The following is a 24,104-nucleotide window of genomic DNA, read 5'->3' on the forward strand; positions in this document are numbered from 1 at the left end:
AAACATGTATTCCTGACCCTATAGTGTTAACACCACCATCTAGCCCCCCTGTGCCCCTCATGCCTCCATAAATACAGTAGAAATCTTACTGTATTCAAGCCTGAAGCTGTAAATCTGCATGCTGTTAAACTCAGAAAAACAAGCAGTCTGCTGACATGTGGTAGCCTGATCCAATCACAGTGCTTCCCCATAGGATTGGCTGAGACTGACAGAGAGGCAGATCAGGGGCAGAGCCAGCATGATTCAAACACACTCCTGGCCAATCAGCATCTCCTCATAGAGATGAATTGAATCAATGAATCTCTATGAGGAAAGTTCAGTGTCTGCATGTAGAGGGAGGAGATACTGAATCACAGGATGCTGTGCAGATCTGAGTGGATGGAGGCATATTGTGCCTCCATCAACTCCGAAGTCCCTCTGGTTCACTCTGAGTGAGTGCAACTGGAGGTGTTCCTAGCTTTCAATGTAAACACTGTATTTTCAGGGATCTATAGTTCTCACCTGAACAACCTCATTAAGCTGAAGTTGTTCAGTTGACTATAGTGTCCCTGTTAAACCTGTTACACCCCTTTAGCTGTCAATCAGTTCTGTTATTTTCTGGTCGTTTAGCTCAGTGGAGCTAAACTCAAGAGGTAGGAAATTCCTAGAGCACCTGCTTTGGAAATACTTCTCTATGAGATGCATTGGAAAGTCTGTGATTGGACAGACACAGAAAGTCCGGGTTAGGAAGAAGGAAAGGACTTGCAAAGGCTGCAGACAAGAGACTTGCAGTTTTTGCAAGCTGTTTTAGATCTACCCCAATGAAAACGCATAATCAAATGCAGGTATGGTTTGTTTTTTTTTGGGGGGGGGGGGCTTACGGGGTGGAAGGGTGTATATCTACTAAATAGGGATTTTGGCATGGAGTGTCCTTTGAATGGAGAGAGTATAAATTTAGATATTCAAGTATAAAACGGACACCAGAAATAATTTCCCATAGGTTTGGTGCCTGTGTCATGCAATTTGTTACAGGCACAGCTAGAAAAACAACTTTATTAATGCAAAACAATAACACTGCAGATTTTTGTAGTGGTTATGGTACAGAGTGGTGTCCTCTCTGGTTTATAAAAAAGGTGTTTAGGTAGTCTGTCTAAAACTGTGCTCTCCATGCAACCAGATAACAAAACCTCTGCTTCAGCTCAGATAATGTGGAAGTTTTACTTCTGCATTAGCTGTCCAAAGTCATCCAAGGCTGGACAATAATGAAAGGCTTTGAGTGCAGGCAGGGCCGGCCTTAGGCATTTTGACGCCCTGTGCGAAAAATCTTCACAGCGCCCCCCCTCCCCCCCCGTCATCCATGTATGCTGTAATGTTTGTGTTGTCTGTGTATGTGATAGTAGGTGTGATGACTGTGTGTGATATGTATGCTATGTGTGATATTTGTAATGGGTGTATTAACAGTGTGTGATATGCGTGTATTGGTTGCATGTGACACACACACACACAGAGTCAGACGGCCATACACACACACAGGAAGACATCCACACACACACACAGGCAGACAGTCATACACACACACACACACACAGACACACAAAGGCAGACAGTCTCACACACACACACACACACACACAGACACACACAGGCAGACAGTCAGTCATACACACAGACACAGACAGTAATACACACAGACACACACAGAGGCAGACAGTAATACACACAGACAAACACGCAGACAGTCATACACACAGACACACACAGGCAGACAGCCATACACACAGACACACAGAGGCAGACAGCCATACACACAGAGGCAGACAGCCATACACACAGAGGCAGACAGCCATACACACAGAGGCAGACAGCCATACACACAGAGGCAGACAGCCATACACACAGAGGCAGTCATACACACAATCACACACACAGAGGTAGACAGTCATACACACAGAGGCAGACAGTCATACACACAGACACACACACACACAGAGGCAGACAGTCATACACACAGACACACACAGGCAGACAGTCAGTCATACACACAGACACACACACAGGCAGACAGTCAGTCATACACACAGACACACACACAGGCAGACAGTCAGTCATACACACAGACACACACACAGGCAGACAGTCAGTCATACACACAGACACACACACAGGCAGACAGTCAGTCATACACACAGACACACACACAGGCAGACAGTCAGTCATACACACAGACACAGACAGTAATACACACAGACACACACAGAGGCAGACAGTAATACACAGACACACACACACAGGCAGACAGTCATACACAGACACACACACACAGGCAGACAGTCATACACAGACACACACACACAGGCAGACAGTCATACACAGACACACACACACAGGCAGACAGTCATACACAGACACACACACACAGGCAGACAGTCATACACAGACACACACAGACAGTAATACACACAGGCAAAGAGTCACACTCACCTGACAATCCCACAGTTACCTGTGGAGTTCATTGTGGAGGCAGTGCAGCTCCTGGTGACTGTTTGGTGGGTCCCTGCTTCCCCTGCAGCAGTTTTCCGGCGCTTTTAGCTCCGCCCCCGCCGCACGGTAAGCTCCGCCCCCGCTGCAAATTTAAAAAAAAAAAAAAAAAAAAAAAATTTTTTTTTTTTTTTTTTTTTTTAAATCCACGGCGCCCCCTGCTCCATGGCGCCCTGTGCGGCCGCACAGCTCGCACACCCCTAAGGCCGGCCCTGAGTGCAGGAGACAGCTTAGCAAAGCATGCGAAGAAAAATAATTTTAAAAAAAGACTCCTTGTGTCATAATCGGTACAACAACGTGTATTGCATGTAGTCCATACAGTGTCCCTTTAAGGTTCCATGAAGATACAAATATAATGTGTGTTTTTTGTGACCTTCCCCCATCCCTCCCGCCCCCAAACATAACAAAAGCATTGTATGCTCATCTTCATACAGCTGTATTCAACAATGATATATCAAGAAATTGTGTTACCCTCCAAATAGAGCTCCACTGTGATGATACAGTGCCAGAGTAAAGAATTCTGCCTTCATAATTGCAACAGATTTTAAACACAAAGTAGCTTTGTCAAAGTGTTCAGTTCTATATAATGGTCTAAAGTACTAAAAGTAGGGAAATCTCCATGGAAACCAGTGGAATGAGGTGGATAATTTAATTTGTGACTGCCCCTTTGCCATTTTTTCACATTTTTGTTTTGAGTAGAACACTTTGATAAATTTCCTCCATTGGCCAAGATACATTTCATGCAAGTCCTTCAAGTGTGCACTGCACTAAGGTGGGTTAAACCCAACACAGTGAAGCTCATCATATGATCCTTTTTTCTTATTCACTTGCAATTTTCAATAACTGCAATAAATTAACAGCGATCTCAAATTCTGTGGGACAATTCATGAACAACTTGTAGCTAATATCACGAGGCTCACCGTATTTTCTATTGACAAATACTTTCATTTTCTTTCCATAAGATTTTGACAAAGCCAAATGAGAATTAAAAAGAAAAAAAAGATAAAAGACATATCACATTCTGTCTCATCACGTCTGCTCGTTTGAAAAAAAATTCAATTTGCACCCATTCCAAAACACTAAAATGTGAATATATTAGTCACAAACATAACTCACACAGGGTTGTAAAATCTATGTATGCTGTTAAACATACCATGACTGGAAGGAGTTTTTGCAGTGTCTGTTTCATAGAAACTATGTTCAGCAGATGGTCCTCCAGACATGGTCTCCTTTTTTAAATAGCGCTTCAACTCCATCTGAATGCGAAACTCATCTTCTTGTTGCATAGGGCGGTTTTTTCGATCTTTGTCAGACATGGTAACTCTGCTCGCACTTTCTGAAAACAGCAAACATCACCAGTATTGTAAAGTGCTATCACAAAATGGTAAGGGTGCATACAGGGCTCCTGTCCCACTGTCATGGCACACCCAACTGCTTATTACAGCTGTGATTTGTGGATACAATTTGTAGAGATAAACCCATCAACTCACTCAAATACGTCAAGGAGGAGGCAGCCTGTCCATGTACTCATACAAAATGCGGACATACATATCCCCAACCTTCTTTAACACTCACATAGTCTGTGAAGGAGACAAAGCTGCAGCCACAGCCATAGTGCCATTCACAAAAGAGTGAAGGGAACTATCAGCTTTGACAGCTATTCCATTGACATTTTCTGATGAATAGAGCAGCTGCCAAGTACTGAGCTACATATCCCAATATCCCTTACTAAGCACACATTTATGGGATATGCTCAGCGCTTATTGAAAGCAAGGTCAGTATTAACTGACAGGTATTAGCTACTCCCTATGCTAAGAAGAGCTCACTGCAGGAAATTGGAATCAAGTATAGGTATTTATTTTTTTTAAAGGGACACTATAGTCACAAGAATAACTATAGCTTAATATAGTTGTTCTGGTGAATATAATCAGTCCCTGCAGACGTTTCGCTGTATATACTATATTTTCAAAGAAAAGGCTGTGTTTACATCACAGCCTAGGAACACCTTCAGTGGCCACTCCTGTGCAGCACTCACATTCAGCGTCTCCGCCCTCTGCATGGAGACACTGAACTTTCTTCATAGAGATTCATTGATTCAATGCATCTCTATGAGGAGATGCTGATTGACCAGGTCTGTGTTTGGCTTGTGCTGATTGGCAAGGGTGGCGTTTAGTTACACCCTCAGCCCACCACCTTGGCTGAGATCATCAGAATTGATGATTTCAGCCAATCCAATGCTTTCCTATGGGAAAGCATTGTGATTGGATGAGAGCATCACTTCAGCCAAGCAGGCGGACCAGGGGCAGAGCAAGCTAGTTCCAGCAGATTGGAATAAAGGTAAAATTGTACTATATTTAGGGGCCCACGGGGGTCAGGAATGCATATAGGGTCAGGAATACATATTTGTGTTCCTGGCCCTATAGTGTTAATTTAATACTTCTATATTTTATAATGTCTTACATTTAAAGTATTATGCCTGATGTGTCCCTTTAAATGACTATTTTGTACCTTATGTAGTGCCCCACACAATGTGTATTAAGAAAAATGATTTGCAAATAAAAATAACCCTAAGATACAGTGGGCAGACTAATACCATTGAAACCAATTGCAGTCCACTTCATCCCCTGTTTCTCTTTAGAAATGTGAAGTTAAAATGCAGAAAATAGCACTTTGGCCCAAGCTTGACTGATGCCCATTTTTATGGCTGATCCTAAAATTCCACCGTGTTCTAAAGAATAGATTGCCATGTTAACACGAATGCCCCATTTCTGCTAGTAACAATTAATTTTTGGGAATTCACGAAAAAGAACTGTTAATTAAAAACTCTTACCTGGCGCTGCTATTGCTGCAAACAAATCCAGCAGCAGGTGGACTTGCCGGGGAGAGAGGAAAAAGTGGAAGGAGTCAATGTGTCCATCTACATCGAGCTAGAGAATACAGAAAACAAGTATTAGAATTGTGACATAGCAGGGACCTGCCATCCCTTCCCATGCCAGAAAATTAGTGAGTTTCACACGCAGCGCAAGTGCATCCTGGGATATTCTGGCTGCATCTTTGGCTACACTGCTGTGAATGTTGTGCTTTATAATAAGAAGTCATTTCGGTAACTAAGCTTCTGGGGGAATATAAAACATTACAGCCTAGAGAAAAAGGTTGCCCATAACTTAACCTTTTAAAAAAAAAAAAAAAAATTACAAAAAAGAGAGAGAGAGAGAGAGAGAGAGAGAGAGAGAGAGAGAGAGAATAACTAACAACATTAAGATTTATTGATTCACACTAAAAAGGTAATAGTAAAATATAACTATGGCATTTAAAGGGACACAAAAGCTTGCCTTATTGAAAATGGTGAGATTTGCAAATAGGTTTGATTTTTTAGGACAAACACAAAAATAAAATGAAGGGAAAATTAGTTTTTCTGGCTTTTATTAACCCTCACATTTACTGATAGTGCAAATGAATTAATGGCTGAAAATCCTGACCTTTGCTCCAGGAAGAACATCATTCTGCTTAAGAATTAGTCCCAGCTCAATTTTCCCAACCAAGGTCGCTATTTGCACAGGGTCTGAGGGTTCCACCTCGGGTATAGTTCTTGAAAACTGAGGATGCGGTTCAAACACAGGTTTGGGGTTCCAGCTAGGAGAGAGTTTTGGCTCAGTTTCCTGCAGAAAAAAAAAAAAGAAAGACATTTTTACTTTAAATTGATATGGTCCAAAAGAAAGGCTTGTATTTGTGTTTAGTTTTTTTAAGTTGAGCAAATGGTAAACTATATAAATAAATATGTAAAATGAAATAAAATATATTCTGTTGGTTCAACATACTCTAATGCAATTTTAAACTTCAAGTCCAAACTCCAGATTAAAATATGTTGCCAAAAAAAAAGAAAAAAAAAGAAAAAAATACACGTTGCAGCACTGCCCCAGGAATCACCTTTAGTAGCCATCTGAGGAGTGGCCACTGGAGGTGTCCCTAGGCTGTAATGTAAACACTGCCTTTTCTCTGAAAAGACAGTGTTTACTGCAAAAAGCTTGAAGGGAAGGATTATACTCACCAGAAGTTTAGAAAAGTGCAAAAAAGTGCCCGAAGCATAATTACATTCACAACATAAGACTGCAACAAATATCATTAAAGGACCACTATAGTGCCAGGAAAACACTCGTTTTCCTGGCAGTATAGTGCCCTGAGGGTGCCCCCACCCTCAGGGACCCCCTCCCGCCGGGCTCTGGGGAGAGGAAAGGGGTTAAAACTCTCCTCCTCCGATCCTCCTCCTCTCCTCCCATTCACCTTAATGCGCACGCGCGGTAAGAGCTGCGCGCGCATTCAGCTGGTCTCATAGGAAAGCATTATCAATGCTTTCCTATGGACGCTTACGTGCTCTCACTGTGATTTTCACAGTGAGAATCACGCAAGCGCCTCTAGCGGCTGTCAGTGAGACAGCCACTAGAGGATTTGAGGGCTGGATTAACCCATTTATAAACATAGCAGTTTCTCTGAAACTGCTATGTTTATAAAAAAAATGGGTTAACCCTAGCTGCACCTGGCACCCAGACCACTTCATTAAGCTGAAGTGGTCTGGGTGCCTATAGTGGTCCTTTAATAATGAGTTAATTTAATAGGTTGATCGCTAATTTACTAGGTCATGTAATCAGTCTATTTAAATTAATTACAATGTGCAAAGCTTCTTCCTTTAAGTATCTTAATTCTATCTTAATTCTTCCTTACCACACGTGAAGTTTCACATACAGGGGAGGACTTTGCAGAGGCTGGAAATTCATCCCAAAATAAAGAAACTCCACTGAGATTCAGAACTTTATGAGCAAATGCAGAGGGCTGGTGGACGTTAATGCCAGAGTTTTCATCCGCCGTCTCATCAGAATACACAGTTCTAGGTGGAAAAATATGCAATTGTAAAAGGCAAGCTTCATTTGGTAACACTTCAATCTTTGTCTATTTTACAAAGTTTAGGGCTGTGAATTTAGATTAGTGATGGTTACATTTGGTACCCCAGATGTTGCTGAACTTCATACCTCATAAAGCTCATTTAGCATCACATCTACAATAGTGACACTTTCTTATTCCCTCACAACAGTAAATGCAATTAAAAGACTTATTATTAAAGAAGTGCAGAGGAGAGAAGCATAAAAGACACTTTCCTTCATGGCATTTGAAGTCTTCAACCCCTGGTGCTTGAAGAATACTTATGTGCACTCAGGCACCTGTTTGGAAAGAAATTGTATGAGGGCATCTTTTCCAAAGAGATGCACATGCCATTGCACCCTTAGGCAATACTCCATTGGGAATAAATGCATTTGCATTGTATTTTGGCTGAGCAAAAATAATGCAAATGAAAAAAAAGTTACAAAATTAAATAATTCTATATATATATTTTTTTTTTTTTTTTTTAAAGTGCAACAGATTAGATAACTGGGGAGCTATAACTGCTGCAATGTTCAGACAGGTACAAACTCTTTCTTTTACTGTGATTTCCAGACGTTATAGTAATTCTAATGCAGTTACAAAGCTCTATGTTCATTACCTCTAAGCTAAATGTTACTTTATAATCCAAATGTGCATTCCCAAAGAAGTTATGCCCTTACCTGCTGATTCGAATTTCAAGAGCTGTTCCTGTCTTGGAATTTTCAGGTATGTTTTCTATTCGAAACACTGTGTCGACAAATGTTACTCTGACCCGCCTTAAGACTAAATAAAATCGGAAATATAACATAAAAATAATTACTTTTCATTTACCATAGAAAAATACATTTTGAAGGCAGGCAAAGATAACTTTTCATGCAGATACAGTGGAACAATAACATCTTATGTCTATATTGTGCAACCAAATTATTTGCAAATACACAGAAACATTTCTGATCAACCTTGACGATAACAGCTGAAAACTGAATACAATGGATTTATATGCACGTGTGGCATTTTAAGGCAAGGCTGTGTGGAATTTGTCAATTGGGCTGCAGCCAATGTAGGACCTAAGGCATTCAGGTATTGGGATCAAACGTCATGTAGGAAGTATCTCTTTTTTAACTTATCATTATGTTTTAAAGGTTCAGTCTGAGCACTATAAGTAACCAAAACATACATTTGCAATGGTTATGGTGCTAGTAATCTACAGTCACCATGGCCAGGCCTGGTGAAACTTTTTTGAGCAGTTTGACTAAAACAGGGAATATCTGTAAGCTCTCAGATACTCTTACTACCTGTTTAAATATAGTTTAAAGTGAGAGGAGGTCAGGCAGCAAGATCCACAGTTTAAGGTAAACCGCTCAAAAACTGTTTTTTCCAGAGACAGGGGATGGTCACAGCAACCACCTAACTCCATAACTATTATAATGGCATGTACTGGACATCATGCTCACACTGCCCCTTTAATACTAAAGTGATCATCTTTAAAGGGACAATGCAGATACCCAAGTTGCAAAAAGATTGCAGATAGAATACCATGCATGGAGTCAGCAAGATACTTGCATGCTACGAAGTGCACTCATTTCTATAAAACACAAAAATGTCTTGTCCCTTGTCTCTGTATTCTAACAAAAAGAGACATAAATTATCAGGTACCAAAAGGTAGACCTAGCCTATGCACTGTAATGTAAGAATAATAGCAATAATAATGACATTATAAAGCATTTTGGTTTTCAGTTCTCTACTTCCAGCCTGACTATCATCTGTTTCAGCGAAAGCAAAAACAATTTACTATTTCCTGGAAGAATGATGATAAAGCAAATGTCACAGTGCTAAGAGGAAACAGAGCAAATAATAAAGAGGACAATGACTGAATGTGTGGTGCAGGTATATCATATACTGAGCTCATACTGATCTCTCATTGGCTGAGCTGAGTCCATATATTGAGCATTGTCTTCAATCAGGGAAACATTTTGTGAAAAGGGGAGGTGTGGCTCAGGGGGTGGGGTTACGCTGCAGAAACATGCAAAACTTGAAGTGAACCTATTGGTGAAATTCCAAATGTCCTTCAACATGTTCCTTTTGTTTCATATTTGGCCACCTTCATTGGCATGATATATGTCATTTGTACTGCCTCTGATTAGGAAGCCTACCATAGCTTTCTTAAGCCTGGCGCAGCCCCACTGATGACTATAGCCATGTTCATAGGCAGACAGACATCGGCATAGCTAGGCCGACAATCTTTTTGCGAGAGAGAGAGAGAGAGAGAGAGAGAGAGAGAAGGCAAATTATGCTCCGGTCATTACAGAAATCTATACATTTGCTCACGATTTGGCTATCACAATGTATAGATAAATCTGAAGAGGATGTCAGTTAAGGCAAGTATAACATACCACAACAGGAACCCTTTAAATAGATTTCAATGTAGAGAAAAACAAAGCATGAATATGAGGCCAAAATCTGTTAAATGTACGTTGGGTTGGTGTCTTCAATGTTAACCCCTTAAGGATACATGACATGTGTGACATGTCATGATTCCCTTTTATTCCAGAAGTTTGGTCCTTAAGGGGTTAAATTGTGCTGGTACTCAGAATGTCCCTTTAAGGGTCATTGCATTTATTACATTTCAATAAAAGTCTTGACAGTCTTACCAGTTTCAATTGTTTCTGCAAACTTTTCCAGACCTTCAAATGGCTGTGATGCTTCTTGTTCATCAGTTAGTTTGTGGCTTAGACACTCCTTAGCAAGTTGCATACTGCTGGTCATGAAACTGGACCAGTACATTGGCTCAGAGCCAGAACCTGAATAGCAGACAAAGCAAATCAATATTATATCTCCCTGGACACGTCACAGAGCATCCTCTCAACCAGTTACATCCCACAATGCTTGAATATACATATAGACTGAAAAACTTTGTAATACTGAGACAACTAAGTAAGATAACCAAAATAGACTGTAAACATCATATTGCCAGATTCACAGAAGGAAAATTATAACAGTATAGCTAGACACAGTGAATAAACATTCACTGGGAACATTATAGCCAGCTTCAGAGTTTCAGCATCATTAGATCCAGCTCAATAGATGGATTGATAACATTATAGCTTAGCTTGTTTCAGAAACTGAAAGCTGGCTCATTATAGCTAAAGAGATTGAAAGTTGGACTATTACAGCTATTTCAATACTCTGATAGCTGGACATTTATAGCCAATTCCAGTGATTGAAAACGATACCATAGTAGCTAGCGTCAGAGATTGAAAGCTCTATAGCCAGTTTCAGAGACTAAAGCTGGCGGATTACAACCAGCTCCCGAAAGAGGATGTTATAAGATTATTTTGCGGATTCTCTGAAATATAATAAAAGCATTTAAACCAGAAAAATAAATTTTAAAGATAATTAAGGGTTTTATTCTTTGAAAGATCCAAAAATTACAAAAGTGGAAAAATTGGCCAACAATTTACTGTAGATACGCTGTAGATACGCTGTGGTTGTCAAACTCTTATAACTAAAAATAATTTATTTAGTGTTTATTTAGTGTTATACATCCTGTCAAATCTGCTTATCTTTGTACTCTAAGTTTTATGGAATTACAGTCCCCATGTATTTTAAAGGAACAGTCCAAACACCATAACCACTACCTAGCGCTGTAGTGATTATGGAGCCATTATGGAGCCCCCCCCCCCCCCCATTGTAGGTACTCATCCCGTTTTATAATGGTTTGACTTCTTAATTGGGGTCTGCCTGGCATCACTACATGACTACTGTAGCCGACAGGGAACAGGAAGTCTGCTTAGGAGTTTCCATTAGCTCTCCTGAGCTAAGTCATGCAATGAAGGGCTAATCCACTGGCTGGGAGCATCAGTTTATCACTCTCAGTCAATGAAATGAGGCCTGCCCTGCTTGGCTTAGATCAGACAAAGAACTTTCAGCTCTTACAGCTTTGTCGGCAGTAGTGGAGGTAGGCCTAGCCCCCAGAGGATCCCAGTTAAGAAGTCAAATTATTCTGAAACAGTTAAACTACCTACAGTTGGGAAGTGCCAGCACCATAACAGCATGTTGTATAGATTATGGTGCTTGGGGGTTCCTTTAACAATATCTTATGTGCCAAAATAACCAAGCATGCCTCTTGTCCAGCTAATGCGCATGCAATAATAACAATCTTGCTTTCAATACCAAGGACAACAAGTCATTATGTATATCCTCTATTATGAAAGTTTTATGAGCCTAATGGCTCTAAACAAAGTAACAAAGATTACAAATTACTTACGTGGCCTAGGTCTGGGCCGGAATACCATTTCTAAACCTTTAACCTCTAGTGCACAGTTTTCATACAATAAGGAGCCCCACGGAATGAACAGAGAAATGGTCTGTATGAAGCCTTCTGTAACTTCCAGTGGTACATCTGCTGACTCCAATAGCTCATTAAGGCTCTATTAATTGGTAAAAGAGAACAAATATTAAGATAAAAATAAAGGTAGGAAGTTGGTTATCTTAAGATCTACATGAAAACTTAGATAAAGATAGCAAATGCAAGGCATTTGATAGATAATCAACCTTTCAAGCCAGATAACACCAACTAATATCCCTTGAAATGGGCGAAGTGGCCAGCAGCCAGGTACTGAAGTGATCTTAAGATAGCAACAATGTGGGTTAGCATATTTAAGAATGCCAAGACTTAAAGTGGATAAAAGGATGTACACTAAATTCTAAAGCATATTTAGATATGGGTTTCATCCTGCCGTTGGCCTGCCCTCAGTCTCCAGGGCCTTGGACAGATGATATCCAGAGTGGTGTTAGAAGATCCAGACCGTTCGGCTCTATCCCCAATCAAAGAATGTTGCAGCGGTTAGGGTAATTGGAGTGTTCTATTGATGATTGATAAGTTATCTATTGATGACTCTACAGTCATAATTTAACTAACTAAATACAATGGACCTTACATTCATTTAACATTATCATTTAACATTATTATATGAAGGCCATTGGTTTTCAGTCTTTAAAAGGGACAACCCACACACCTAAAGCACTTTAGCTTTAAAAGTTTAAAGTGTTTCCTCTTTTTATATTACAAAAAAATTTTTTTTTTAGAAATTAAAACTATCTTGCGTCAGGACGAGTAGATTGGGCTACCTATTTAGTCCCTTGGACAAATAAATAATTTTTTTTTTTAAAAAGGCCACACCCCTGTGAGGGTTTGCAAAAGTTGCATAGAAGAAACCTGCCACTTTTGTAAGCAGTTTTTAGATATACTCCCCCCCAAAAATGCATAAATATTTTCATTGTGGGTTTGTCTACTAATTTGTTAAAAGAAATAAAAATGTTTCCATTAGAGTGCTCCTTTAAAAGATATACTCTAGTCCAGGGTTCCTCAAACTCTGGCCCCCCAGATGTTGCTGAACTACAACTCCCATGATTCTCTGGCTATCTATGTAATTCAAAGAATCGTGGGAGTTGTAGTTCAGCAAAATCTGGGAGGGCCGGAGTTTGAGGACCCCTGCTCTAGTCTAAGCATCAAAACATACAGCTTATTGTAGTGGATGTTGCAGGAATACTTTCAATGCCATTTTCTGTCAAGTCATATGAATAATTGCGAGGTAAGGGGCAACAAGGCTACTCGGAACCCAAACCCCATCCTCTCTGAAGCTGCCCAAGTAATGAATTAGTTTAATTTCCACATCATCTATACAAATAAATCCAGATTTTAAGGGCAATAATACTCTATAACCATTATATAACCTGTAACAATTATGGTGCTAACAGTGTCCCTTTAATTTGTATACAAATTGAATGAAGCAGGAATGACGTATAGTAACTATAATAACATTCAGAAAGGGTAACGTTGAACCGAAATACACCGCAAAGTAACAAACTTGCACTAAAACGCATGCATCCACTGCAGCAGACTGGAGATTCGGAAGCAAGCTACAGGAAATTTAACACAATAATATTTTGCACGAAGAAGCAAACACTGTTAAAAAGATTATATTGGTTTATAAAATCCACACACATGATGCAAAAACTTTATATAGAGAATAGAATATTGGAAATATGCTATATATACTTTGATTGCTACAAATAGCAGTACTTCTTGTAATAAATCAAAAACAAGTATGTAAACAAACACGACTCTATAAATATCTGCTTTCCGAAAAGTGATCCATTGGTTATTGCCAGCCAAAGAAAAGTATGTTAGCAGGAGGGGACTGATGTGGGTGCACTGTCATCCATCTCAATTTTGTACATCTCAGTTTATTTACCAATATAGAAATTGAGGAGAATTGACAAAGGCACTGCACATTGTAGGATAAAATTCTCCAAATGGATAATCTTTCAGCTACTCAAAATTTCCTATTTATTTGTAAATTCTCAAAATTTTTGATTTAGTTAATATACTCAAATATTCTTGCAGCCCAAACAAATTTAATCTACCAAAAGAAGAAATAGAGGTGTTAAGTAAGATGTTAAGCACCAATACCGTCAATATCTCTAATTTCCCAATTAGTTAAAGGTATTGGCCATCACATAAACAATGAAGTCTAATAAATAATATCATTAAAATTCTTATTACGTTACTTGCTGATTACTAGCCCGAATAGAATTTTTTTTTATATAGAAATCCTACTAACTACAAAAGAGTTACAATAATACATAAATACTATGTTTCCAGCATGATTCTATTGGCTTGAATCTGCAATGGAAACTATAAACTGAAAAGCTTCACCAACCAAGGGGTAATACAGGGATAGCATTGACCAGTTGCACGATGTTGCAAATGCTGTGGACTACACTGTTCATGATGCTAATCCAAGCAGTGGTAGCTGGGGCACAACAAAAAAAAAATATAGCCACTGACCGATGTTGCTCCAAGGGTTAACTACTATTACAGGACTAAGTCTAAACCAAACCCCACTGTACATGTCATTAAACACACCCTCCTGTACTCACATGAGTAAACAAGTGCAGACCTAACATGTTAGTCCTTTACCTGCTGTTGCATGATTTCCATTTAGCTTTGAGTGGCATTCTTGCAATATATAATCATAGTATCCTCAGCCATCATCTGAAGACCTCCAAACCCAGACCCACCTATGGTCTGAGGCCCCCAGACCCATGCCATGACCAATGTGACAAGCCCAAAACCCAAAATGGTGCAAAGCTTACCCATTTATCAAGGGGCACCTGTGACAGGGAGCCAGTGCCCTGGTATAAGTCCAATGAGAGCTGCTCCAGGCTGAGCTTCTCCTGCAGGAAGTGGCCCAGGTATCTCTGCAGCAGGTACCTGCAGGCCCTCTTCTTGATGGAATCTGAGAAGGGCCAAGGCATGGTTGACACTGTGTGTACCCCTCACTCTGTCACACACTTGTGGGCCTAGCTGGGTATTTCTCCTGGCATTATGGCTCAGGCTGTCCCATCTTCATGGCAGTGCTGAAGGGTGTTGGGATATTTGGGGGCTCCCATAGCACAGATGCCCAAATGTGCCCCTTAGTACCGGCTCATCTGCTTCTGCGGGCTCCAGACATAAACAATGACGTCAGCTCCCTGGCAAAAAGCATGTGACCGGGCAACAAGCGCCATCTTGGATACTGGCAAGTCCTTGTAGTACATTTTCAGGGTTATTTACTAAAGTGAGAATTCATTTTCACATTTAAGATCAGAATAGCCAAACTGACTTAGAGAACGTTTTCAGTTCGGCTGTTTTGACCTTAAATTTGAAATCTCACTTTGGTGAATTACCTAATAAATGTTTTGGGTCATTATTTTCTAGACACATATAAGTCATTATTAGCTTGGATAGTGCAGGAAAAATGCTGCCCTGTTTTGTGTGTAATAATTCCAATTGCTCAAGAAGTGAACCCAATGTGACTGTTTTCACATGATACCCTCTAGCATTTTTCCTGCACTGCTTCATAATATAAAGATGTCACATATGCCATGAAAAACATGATGTATTTTGCAATAATGGCTATAAATAAAATACAAGTGGGCTACCTGCAAGTGATGATCCATAACTATAAACTGGTTTTATGGTTTGACTATACATTGTTAACTGGCCATGTGTTTATAACTGTTACTTGCTTCCACTGGGGTCGTTTTATTGTAGCAATAGTAGTGAGTACAGTAGTGATTAACAAATAGACATTATACATTTATCAGGACTGGACTTTCGGAGGCCAGTCCAATGATCAGAGCTATCTGGCTCTAACTTATTAAGCGAGTTCTAAGGTCGGCTGTATAAAAGTGTCCCCATTGCAGGACCAGGGTACATGCACAGAGATAATGGATCACGTGACTCAAGTTTCATCTTCCCTTTCAACTCCACCAACATGTCCACCAACAGCCTGTATTGGAGACCGGAAGTTATGAATGTTAGTGTCTCTAGAAATTAGAACTCGGCTGTGAAGGCGCCATTGAGGTGGATACCAGATGTGACGTCATTGTTTAGTTCGGTGCTGCGAGTTGTGTGTTTCTGCGTCAGACGATAGGGCACCTGCTGGCTACTGCCAGGTAAGGGATAGGTATGCGTTAAAGGGACCCTGACAGAGGCCAATAACCCTGGATGGTTCTATAACTCCAAACATAGAGTCCAAAGAGAGAGAGAGAGAGAGAGAGGGGGGGGGGGGGCTCATGAGTAGTGACATGGCAATAAATGACAGTGGACCTTCATTTACATCATTCAGGCTCCAGCACAGCTCTCTGAGAGTGGCCTGATCTGCATTGTTTTACACGTTCTGCCATGCAGTATGTAAACAGGCTAGGCACCCAAAAGGTAGATCCCAAGATGCTTTAAAACTACAGCTTCCATGATGCTTTGCCATTCGAAAGACCTGCAAAGCATCAGGGGAGTTGTAGTTCTACAATATCATGGGATCTACATTTCGGCCACCCCTGGTATACCTGTGTGGTTATTTAGTTGATTGCTTTCTTGGAGCTTATTCATTTGCCATATTGTGTCCAGGAATATGACTTGGTCACAACTCTTCTTATGAACCCAATCAATTATAATGTATCAATGGCTGCCTCTGGAAATGCTTTCCTGTATGCATATATTTATTATAGATTTGATTTTCAGAATATATAGTTCTTGATGGGTCTGCTGCATTTTAAATGGACAGAGTGTGGGGTGCATAACAATTATGCAAATTAACACTTTATCACTCCATCACTCTCTTGAGTATCTCTATTCCTTGTATACAACAGGAAAGGTGTAGGGCAAATAAGCAGGGGCGCTAGGTGTCATGATAAACATGGCTACAAATGTTATTATTATTTAGTATGTACAATATATATAGCTCATAGTCGACAACATTAGGTATTTGGAAAATACAAATATACCAGTAGAAAGGAACCAGTGAGCGTAAACTCTGTATAATCAAATATGTTTATTCAGATTAATTAGAAAATTTTTTGCACCGGTGAAATCTGAGATTTCCAAGTTTACACATGCAAAGCATTTGAAATTTCCTTAAAGAGCCACGGTAATCACCAAAACCACTACGTCTTAATGTGTTGTCCCTTTTCTCAGGCAATATAAAACATTGCCATTGTTTACTTTTGCCTGAAGACATACCTCTAGTGGCAGTCAGCCACCAGAACCATTTCCTATTTTCAAATGTCTAAACCAGGGGTAGGTAACCTTGTGGGCTATATCTCCCTTGATGCGTTGCCAGCATTATGGCATTAGAGTGCCAAACGTGTCTTAACCCTGGTCTAAACATTTACATGGTTATTCACTGTAGTGAGAATTGTCAGGAAATCAAGGTGATTTTTATATTTAAAGGGACACTGTAGGCACCCAGAACACTTCAGCTAATTGAAGTGGTCTGGGTGCTGTGACCCTTTTGCACTTAGGGCTGCAATGTAACACATTCCAGTTCTACAGAACTGCAATGTTTTCATTGCAGCTCTAAATCTGCCCTCAGTGGCTGTCTACCAGACAGCCACTAGAAGACTTCCGGAAATGTCAGATAACAGAAGGCTTCTGTTATCTGACGTTGGCAATCCTTACACTCTGCATGAGGAGCTCCAGCATCAGATTTTCCCCTATAGGAAAGCATTGATGAATGCTTTCCTATGGGGAAATCCTAATGCAAGCGCAGCCATTGCGGTGCATGCGCATTAGATCTTCCCTGCAGGCTGACGTCGGTGTGGGAGGAGCGTGGGCGGTACCTGACCCAGCGTTGAGGACATTGGCGCTGGATTCAGGTAAGTGGCTGGAGGGCGAGGAAGGGGCCTTATATATCTGTTTTCCTGGCACTAGAGGATCCCTTTAAGACACAAAATAGCGAAACAGAAAGAAAAGAGAATTTTTCCAGCTAGTTCATCTATTTTTCACCTTAAATTTGAAACTAACTTTGTATTCATGACAATTTTATTTTAACCAATAACGCTGTCATTGTCATCTCGCACAGCTTTATAGCAATGCATTGGAGGAGCAGAGATCTGCACGTCTTCTCTACAGTCTGATTAAACCAGAAATAATCATGGTTGATGACCTTTCTGAAGGCAGGTTGGGCCATAAAGAGGATGCTGTCTTGACATTAGATTCTGAGTTAGTTTGATGTCTTTTTAAAAACTTAAAAAAAATACCCAGAGTGGGGTCACTAGTGTAGTGCTGCTTTAAGATGTTCAGGATTAGGCTGAAAAAAAGTTGTAGGTTTACCAGATTGTAACTGAGAACAGAGTGGGATACCCACTCCAGCTTGTGTTGTGTTCACTGTTATTTTGCTCATCAATTGCAAACGCCCGGTGAATTTTATTTGCCTAATCTGAAATTATTTTTGGGGGTTTTTTTCCCTTCATTTTAGAAATGGAAGTTGACTACAATCCAATGGACGTACCTATTAACATAATTTACGACCAAGATAGTGAATTCAGAGATTTGGAAGGGGCTGATGTGAAGGACATGAGGCTTGAAGCTGAAGCAGTTGTTAACGATGTTTTGTTTGCTGTTGGAAACATGTTTGTTTCCAAGAACTTACCTTGCGCTGTGGATGTGGCCTATATCAATGTGGAGATAAAAGAAGGGACCAGATTCTGTCTTGAACTAACCGATGCTGGACTAAGGGTAATTGTAGCATTTAGACATTTTTTTACGTAGATATTTTCAGAGGCAATAAGCGTATATGTAAACCTTATTAAAGTGAGGATGATGGTGAATTGTTCCTAAACCAGTAGGACCCTACAGGAAGCTGCTCCTATCCTGCAAATAAGCTACTACTTTAAGGATCCTGAGATATTAAAGAGACACTATTTTCTCCAGAACCATTACAGCATAATGTAGTTGTTCTGGTGTCTATAGCATGTCCCTCCAGCATTTACATTGCAGCCTAGGAACACCTCTAGTGGTAGTCACTCAGACGGCCACTAGAGATGCTACCTAATTAAGTTCGTCTTTACCCTCTGCATGGAGAAGGTGAACTTTCTCCACAGAGATTCGTTGATTCAATGCAGCGTTTTGCTGTGCATGCGCAGGTGGGAAAGCATTGGATTGGCTGACATCAAGATTGAAAAGGTAAGTAAAATAATCTTTTCATTAAACAGGGAGCTAAATATAAATAGACTCTCCAGCACTGTGGTGTCAGGAGCCAGTTTTTCTAAAACTAGCTAAGTTTAATTTACGAGAAATATACAATTCTTAAAGGGACACTATAGTCACCAGAACCAGTACAGTACAATGTAGTTGTTCTGGTGCTTGTAGCCTTTTCAATATAAATGGCAGTGTTTACATTGCTGACCATTAACACCTCTAGTGACAGTCACTCAGACGGCCGCTAGAGAGCCCCTCTCTTGTGATCGGATGGGTTCAGGTACCTAAAAAGACACACTGACAGACACACACGCAAATTGAAATTTGTAATTTTAATCCACCCAGCCTTCCTACCTTTGGGAGACCAGAGTGGATCTTTCCCTGGGAACCAGTGGGGCTGCTTGCTCATCCTGTGTGCGAGGGAGCAGTAATCTATCTGCAGCTCCTCTCTGTTTGCTGTAGGGATGCCGGGGCCGGATTTACGTTATATTCCATCTCCCAGCATCACTATACAGCGCGAGGGAGTAGAGAGGAGCTGCAGGAAGATCACTGCTCCCTCGCGTGCTGCCCCAGTCCATGATCCCTGAGCTAACGGGCTTCAAATCCCTGGCGCCTAGGATTTGTCGAGCCCTGTCTGACACTAGAGTGTTCCTTTAAAGGGATTCAGCCTCCAGCATCATCTGACAGGGTGAGGGGGGTAGTTTGCATGTGCAGCAAGCCTATTAGGCCCTCCTTATAGGAAAGCATTACTATGGGGATTTAATTGACTCTGGATGTTTTCCTCATGCAGAGTGTGAGGACGTTAAGCGTCCGTTAGGCAGCCAAAAGTCCCTTAACCACCAGGAAGTCCTTCTAGTGGCTGTGTGACTGCCACTAGAGGCAGTCTTAGTCCTGTTATGTAATCATTGCAATTTCTCAAAAACTTATATATAATTTTTTTTTTTTACACTTATATGCAATATATTCCTCTCAAAAAGAAAAAAATAATAATTTGTGAATCTACTTTCTATACCTTTTTATAATGTGTTGCTGCAAGCTCCCTGAAATTTTTAAAGAAAAATGGGTTGTTAAAATGACCTTGTATCCATTAAAGGAACACTATAGTCACCCAGACCACTTCAGCTCAATGAAGTGGTCTGGGTGCAATGTCCTTCAGGTTTTAACCCTTCACATGTAAACATAGCAGTTTCAGAGAAATTGCTATGTTTAGATTGCAGGGTTAAGCCAACCTCTAGTGGCTGTCTTCTTGAGGCACATCTGCAATGCTGGATGCGAATTTCGCATCAATCGCGCATAGCGTCCATAGGAAAGCATTGAGAAATGCTTTCCTATGGACTGTTTGCGCGCACGGCACTTGCCTCGCATGCGCATACGGCTCCACTCGGGAGCCGACGTCGGCGTGGGAGGAGAAGTCACCAGAGCCAAGGGAGCCCGGCGCTGCATTAAGGTAAGCTGCTAAAGGGGTTTTAACCCCTTAAGGATCAAACTTCTGGAATAAAAAACGCTTTGTTTTCCTGACACTATAGTGATCCTTTAACCCCTGTGTGACATGTCATGATTCCATTTTATTCCAGAAGTTTGGTCCTTAGGGGGTTAAAGCATTTTACTTGTGCTCTGCCCCGCCTCTGGTGGTTGACCTCATCAGTCCAGTATGGAAGCATTGTGAGGCTAGTGCGCCTCATTGCGCCAGTCAGCATCTTATCATGGAGATGCATTAAGTTAATCTTTGCAGGACCACATCCAGGAAGTCCCTCTAGTGGCTGATTTTTAAGGATGTTTTTTTTTTTTTTTATTTAAATAAATGCTGTTTTATTGCACTACGATTTTGTGAGCAGCCTTTTTCTGTTACAAATAGCCATTCAACTGTGTTGTGCATAATATATATATATATATATATATTTTTTTTTTTTTTTTTTGTGCTTTTCAAAATTTAATAATTTTGTATTTTTGTAGGTTGTTGGTTATGCCTATGACCATATAGATGAAGAGACCCACAGCCAGTACCATGAGACAATTTACTCTTTGCTTGATTCCCTCAGTCCTGCATACCGAGAAGCATTTGGAAATGCACTGATGCGACGACTTGAAGCATTGAAAAGTGATGGCCAGTCTGACTCTTGATTACCAAGTCATGCCACCGTCTGGGTTCAAAACAGCCCTTATTGTTTTATATATTTTCTTTGTGTCATCTCCTGGCACAGGCTTCTTTGAAACATTCCAGAGCGGCAAATTTCTGCTTCAGAAATTAAAAAAAAAAAAAAAACTAATTGCAATGCAAATTGCCTTTATTCTAGAAAATCTTGAATTACATTTTAAATCACCCAACATGTTGCAGAAACCCAAATATATCATCCATTGGATCATTGAATCAAATAATGATTTGCTTCTCTTTTAATTGGTTATTAAGTTCACATCTTCAGGTATTTTTGTTTTTGAGAAGCACTGTTTGAGTACTTGATATACTGTAGCATTCCTTAAACCGCTCTTAGAGGGGAAAGTCAGTCCACATATAAATTGGGAAGGCATATTCACTATATAATGAATTGTAGTAAATTAAAATAGGAATTTCAAATTGTATGCCAACATATTTGAATTGGGATTATTTCTCACTTTTCGTGTTGCAATACCCTTGGTAATTCACCACAATTTGTTAGTCAATAAAACCCATAAGAGTGCTCACCAACCTATTTTTTTTTTCCCCATAAATTCATCAATGAAATCTTAATGGCACCATCCTTGTTGCACGGAACAAAATTATGTTCTGAAAGCTAATATGCAGAGGCATGTACTATATGGTTTTAACCCTCAAAAGAACTATACAGTTTAATAAAATAACCAACCTCCATCAAAATTGTTATATGCTTGGTTTAAAACAAAAAAAAACAACAAAAGTAGCTTTTTGGTTGCTAACAAAGTATATTGTGTATTTGGCTTTGCAGCATTTAATGTGGACTAACTACAGTATAGCAATCTGTATTGGTGAACATGTTAACGCATTTCGTATTTACTGCTTTCTAGACTTAAAAGAATACTATAGGGTCAGGAACACAAACATGTATTCCTGACCCTATAGTTCAAAATCCACCATTTAGGTGGATTCCCCCCCACCCTTAGCCCCCTTAAAAGTCAATAAAACTCACCTTATTTCCTTGCCCTGCCCTCTTGGTGACTTCATCAGAATTAGCCAATCCAATGCTTTCCCATCGGCAAGGGGTCAGGGCCGAACACTGTTTTGGCCAATCGGCATCTCTATGAAGAAAATTCAGCGTCCCCATGCAGAGCGTGAAGACGCTGAATGGCACTGCTGCTTACTGTGCAGCACTGAGCCATGAAGCCCCTCTAGTGGCCATTTGTGGAGTGGCCAATTGGAGGTGTCCCTAGGGGCAATGTAAACCCTGCCTTTTCTGTGAAACGGCATTGTTTGCATGAAAATGCCTGCATATAATTATACTCAGCAGAACAACTACATTAAGCTGTAGTTGTTCTGGTGACTATAGTTCCCTTTAAAAAAGTTTGCTGATTATGAATGAAGTGTGCAGGAAACGCTCTGTGCTGAGGACATTATAGCATGCTACTAACACGTTACAGTACTGAGCATTTTGTGCTGTAAAAATACTGTAAACACAACTCCTTGCTGTTTTACAGATTGTGTGCATGGTGATATCTTTTAATATATGCTTATGTTTTTGTATAGATTTTACTGTTCATTTTCTCTTTTTCTCAGTAGTATATATTAAGTTTGTAAAAAATAGTGTTTGCACTGTTTATAATATTTACACGGTTCTGCTGGTATTCTGAAGACTCCTTTTTGGGCTGTGGAATTGGAGTAATTTCAGTTCAGTATTCTTAATTGTGCATAAATTCTACTTTCTGGTTTTCAGAGCTTTAGTTGTTTCTTTTGGGGGGGGGGGGGCGGTTCTCATTTTTATTATATTCTAAAACTGTCTCATCTGATCTTATTCTATAGAAAACTTTATTTGATGTTGAATATATATCATTCTTCCAGAATTTATGTCAAAATTTATTTATCAGTAATATATCTTTCAGGGCAAATGGTTCACCACTGTGGCCCCGCAGTGAAGCGAGTTTCCATTGTAGTTTATAATGCTGTTTTGCAGATTACACTCAAAATGCTCTGTTCTGGTGCATTATTATGGCATTTTTAGTTCATTAACACTTATGAAACCTGGGACTTTGTGGTCCTTGTATTTATAAAGAGTCTAAACTTCATCAAGCTTGATGGTCTGTGTGTGGAACAATAATCATACAGGGTTATTCACTAAAGTAAGAATTCAAAGTGGTTTTCAAATTTGAGGCCAAATTAGCCAAAGTGGAAAAACTTTCATTTCGGCTGCTCTAGCATTTCTTTTAAACTCACTTTGGATTCACTTTACTAATTAATCTCCGCTAGTGTTTCAACTATCCTTAAATGTAAACAAACTCTAGTGTCAGGAATACAAACACATATTCCTGACACTATAGTGCCTGTATGGCTGTATACATATCACCATTCACCGTACACTTTACAGTTCACTCTATTGTTTTTGTAACTTTGTTTTTTGCATTGCAGTCCCATATTTAAGCTCATCTCTCTTACAATGTTTAACTATAATAAGCATTTTGCAATGGTTTGTTTTTAAAAATATAAATGTATCCTGTGCTAAGTTGCAAATAAATATATTTATGCAAAGTTTTTGTGAAAGAATGAAATGTCTCATTATATTGATGTCTAATTGTGTCCTTTATAGGTGTATTTTATATTTATACATGTATAATTATTTTCCCCCCTCCTATTTTCTTTTAGCCTCAGTATTGGCTCATTTTCTTAGCTACGACGAATGCACCCTAAATGTATGTATGTATTTATTTATTGTGAATGATTTCAAGGTCCCTGGGTGCCTGCAGCTCCTCCCTATTGATAAAAAAGTTTATGAAGGAGTTACACTTCGCCACTTTGCACACTCTGTATGGAGGTGCTGAACATTCCCCATAGAGATGCTTTAATTGAATGCATCTGTATGAGGAGATGCTGATTAGGGCAGCGTTTTGCTGCACATGTGCAATAGCTCCCAATGCTTTCCTATGAGAAATAATTGGATTGGCAGAGATCATTAAGACTGATGATCTCATCCATGTAGGCGGGGAT

The 24,104-nt window shown here is 39.9% G+C and overlaps 2 protein-coding genes across 3 annotated transcripts in view; one reads left to right on the forward strand and one right to left on the reverse strand.

The window, feature by feature from the left end:
* The window catches only part of ATG2B (autophagy related 2B), a 103,214-nt gene extending 88,250 nt beyond the window's left edge, over window positions 1-14,964 (reverse strand). For both annotated transcript variants that reach the window (XM_063439825.1, XM_063439824.1), the window contains exons 1-8: window positions 14,593-14,964; window positions 11,699-11,861; window positions 10,083-10,232; window positions 8,112-8,214; window positions 7,237-7,399; window positions 5,997-6,176; window positions 5,348-5,444; window positions 3,671-3,853 (exon numbers count right to left, since the gene is read on the reverse strand). In XM_063439825.1, the coding sequence (XP_063295895.1) occupies window positions 3,671-3,853; window positions 5,348-5,444; window positions 5,997-6,176; window positions 7,237-7,399; window positions 8,112-8,214; window positions 10,083-10,232; window positions 11,699-11,861; window positions 14,593-14,754 (1,201 nt within the window). In that variant the 5' untranslated portion in view covers window positions 14,755-14,964. The remainder of the gene's footprint in view (window positions 1-3,670; window positions 3,854-5,347; window positions 5,445-5,996; window positions 6,177-7,236; window positions 7,400-8,111; window positions 8,215-10,082; window positions 10,233-11,698; window positions 11,862-14,592) is intronic.
* An 882-nt stretch (window positions 14,965-15,846) lies between these two features.
* GSKIP (GSK3B interacting protein) lies at window positions 15,847-22,391 on the forward strand. Its single transcript, XM_063440336.1, has 3 exons — window positions 15,847-15,936; window positions 18,237-18,496; window positions 20,912-22,391. Exons 2-3 carry the CDS (start codon window positions 18,239-18,241, stop codon window positions 21,077-21,079), a joined length of 426 nt encoding a protein of 141 aa, XP_063296406.1. The 5' UTR covers window positions 15,847-15,936; window positions 18,237-18,238; the 3' UTR covers window positions 21,080-22,391.
* The last annotated feature ends 1,713 nt before the right edge of the window (window positions 22,392-24,104 follow it).

This window comes from Pelobates fuscus, chromosome 13 (genome assembly GCF_036172605.1).
Source record: "Pelobates fuscus isolate aPelFus1 chromosome 13, aPelFus1.pri, whole genome shotgun sequence".
Taxonomy (NCBI): domain Eukaryota; kingdom Metazoa; phylum Chordata; class Amphibia; order Anura; family Pelobatidae; genus Pelobates; species Pelobates fuscus.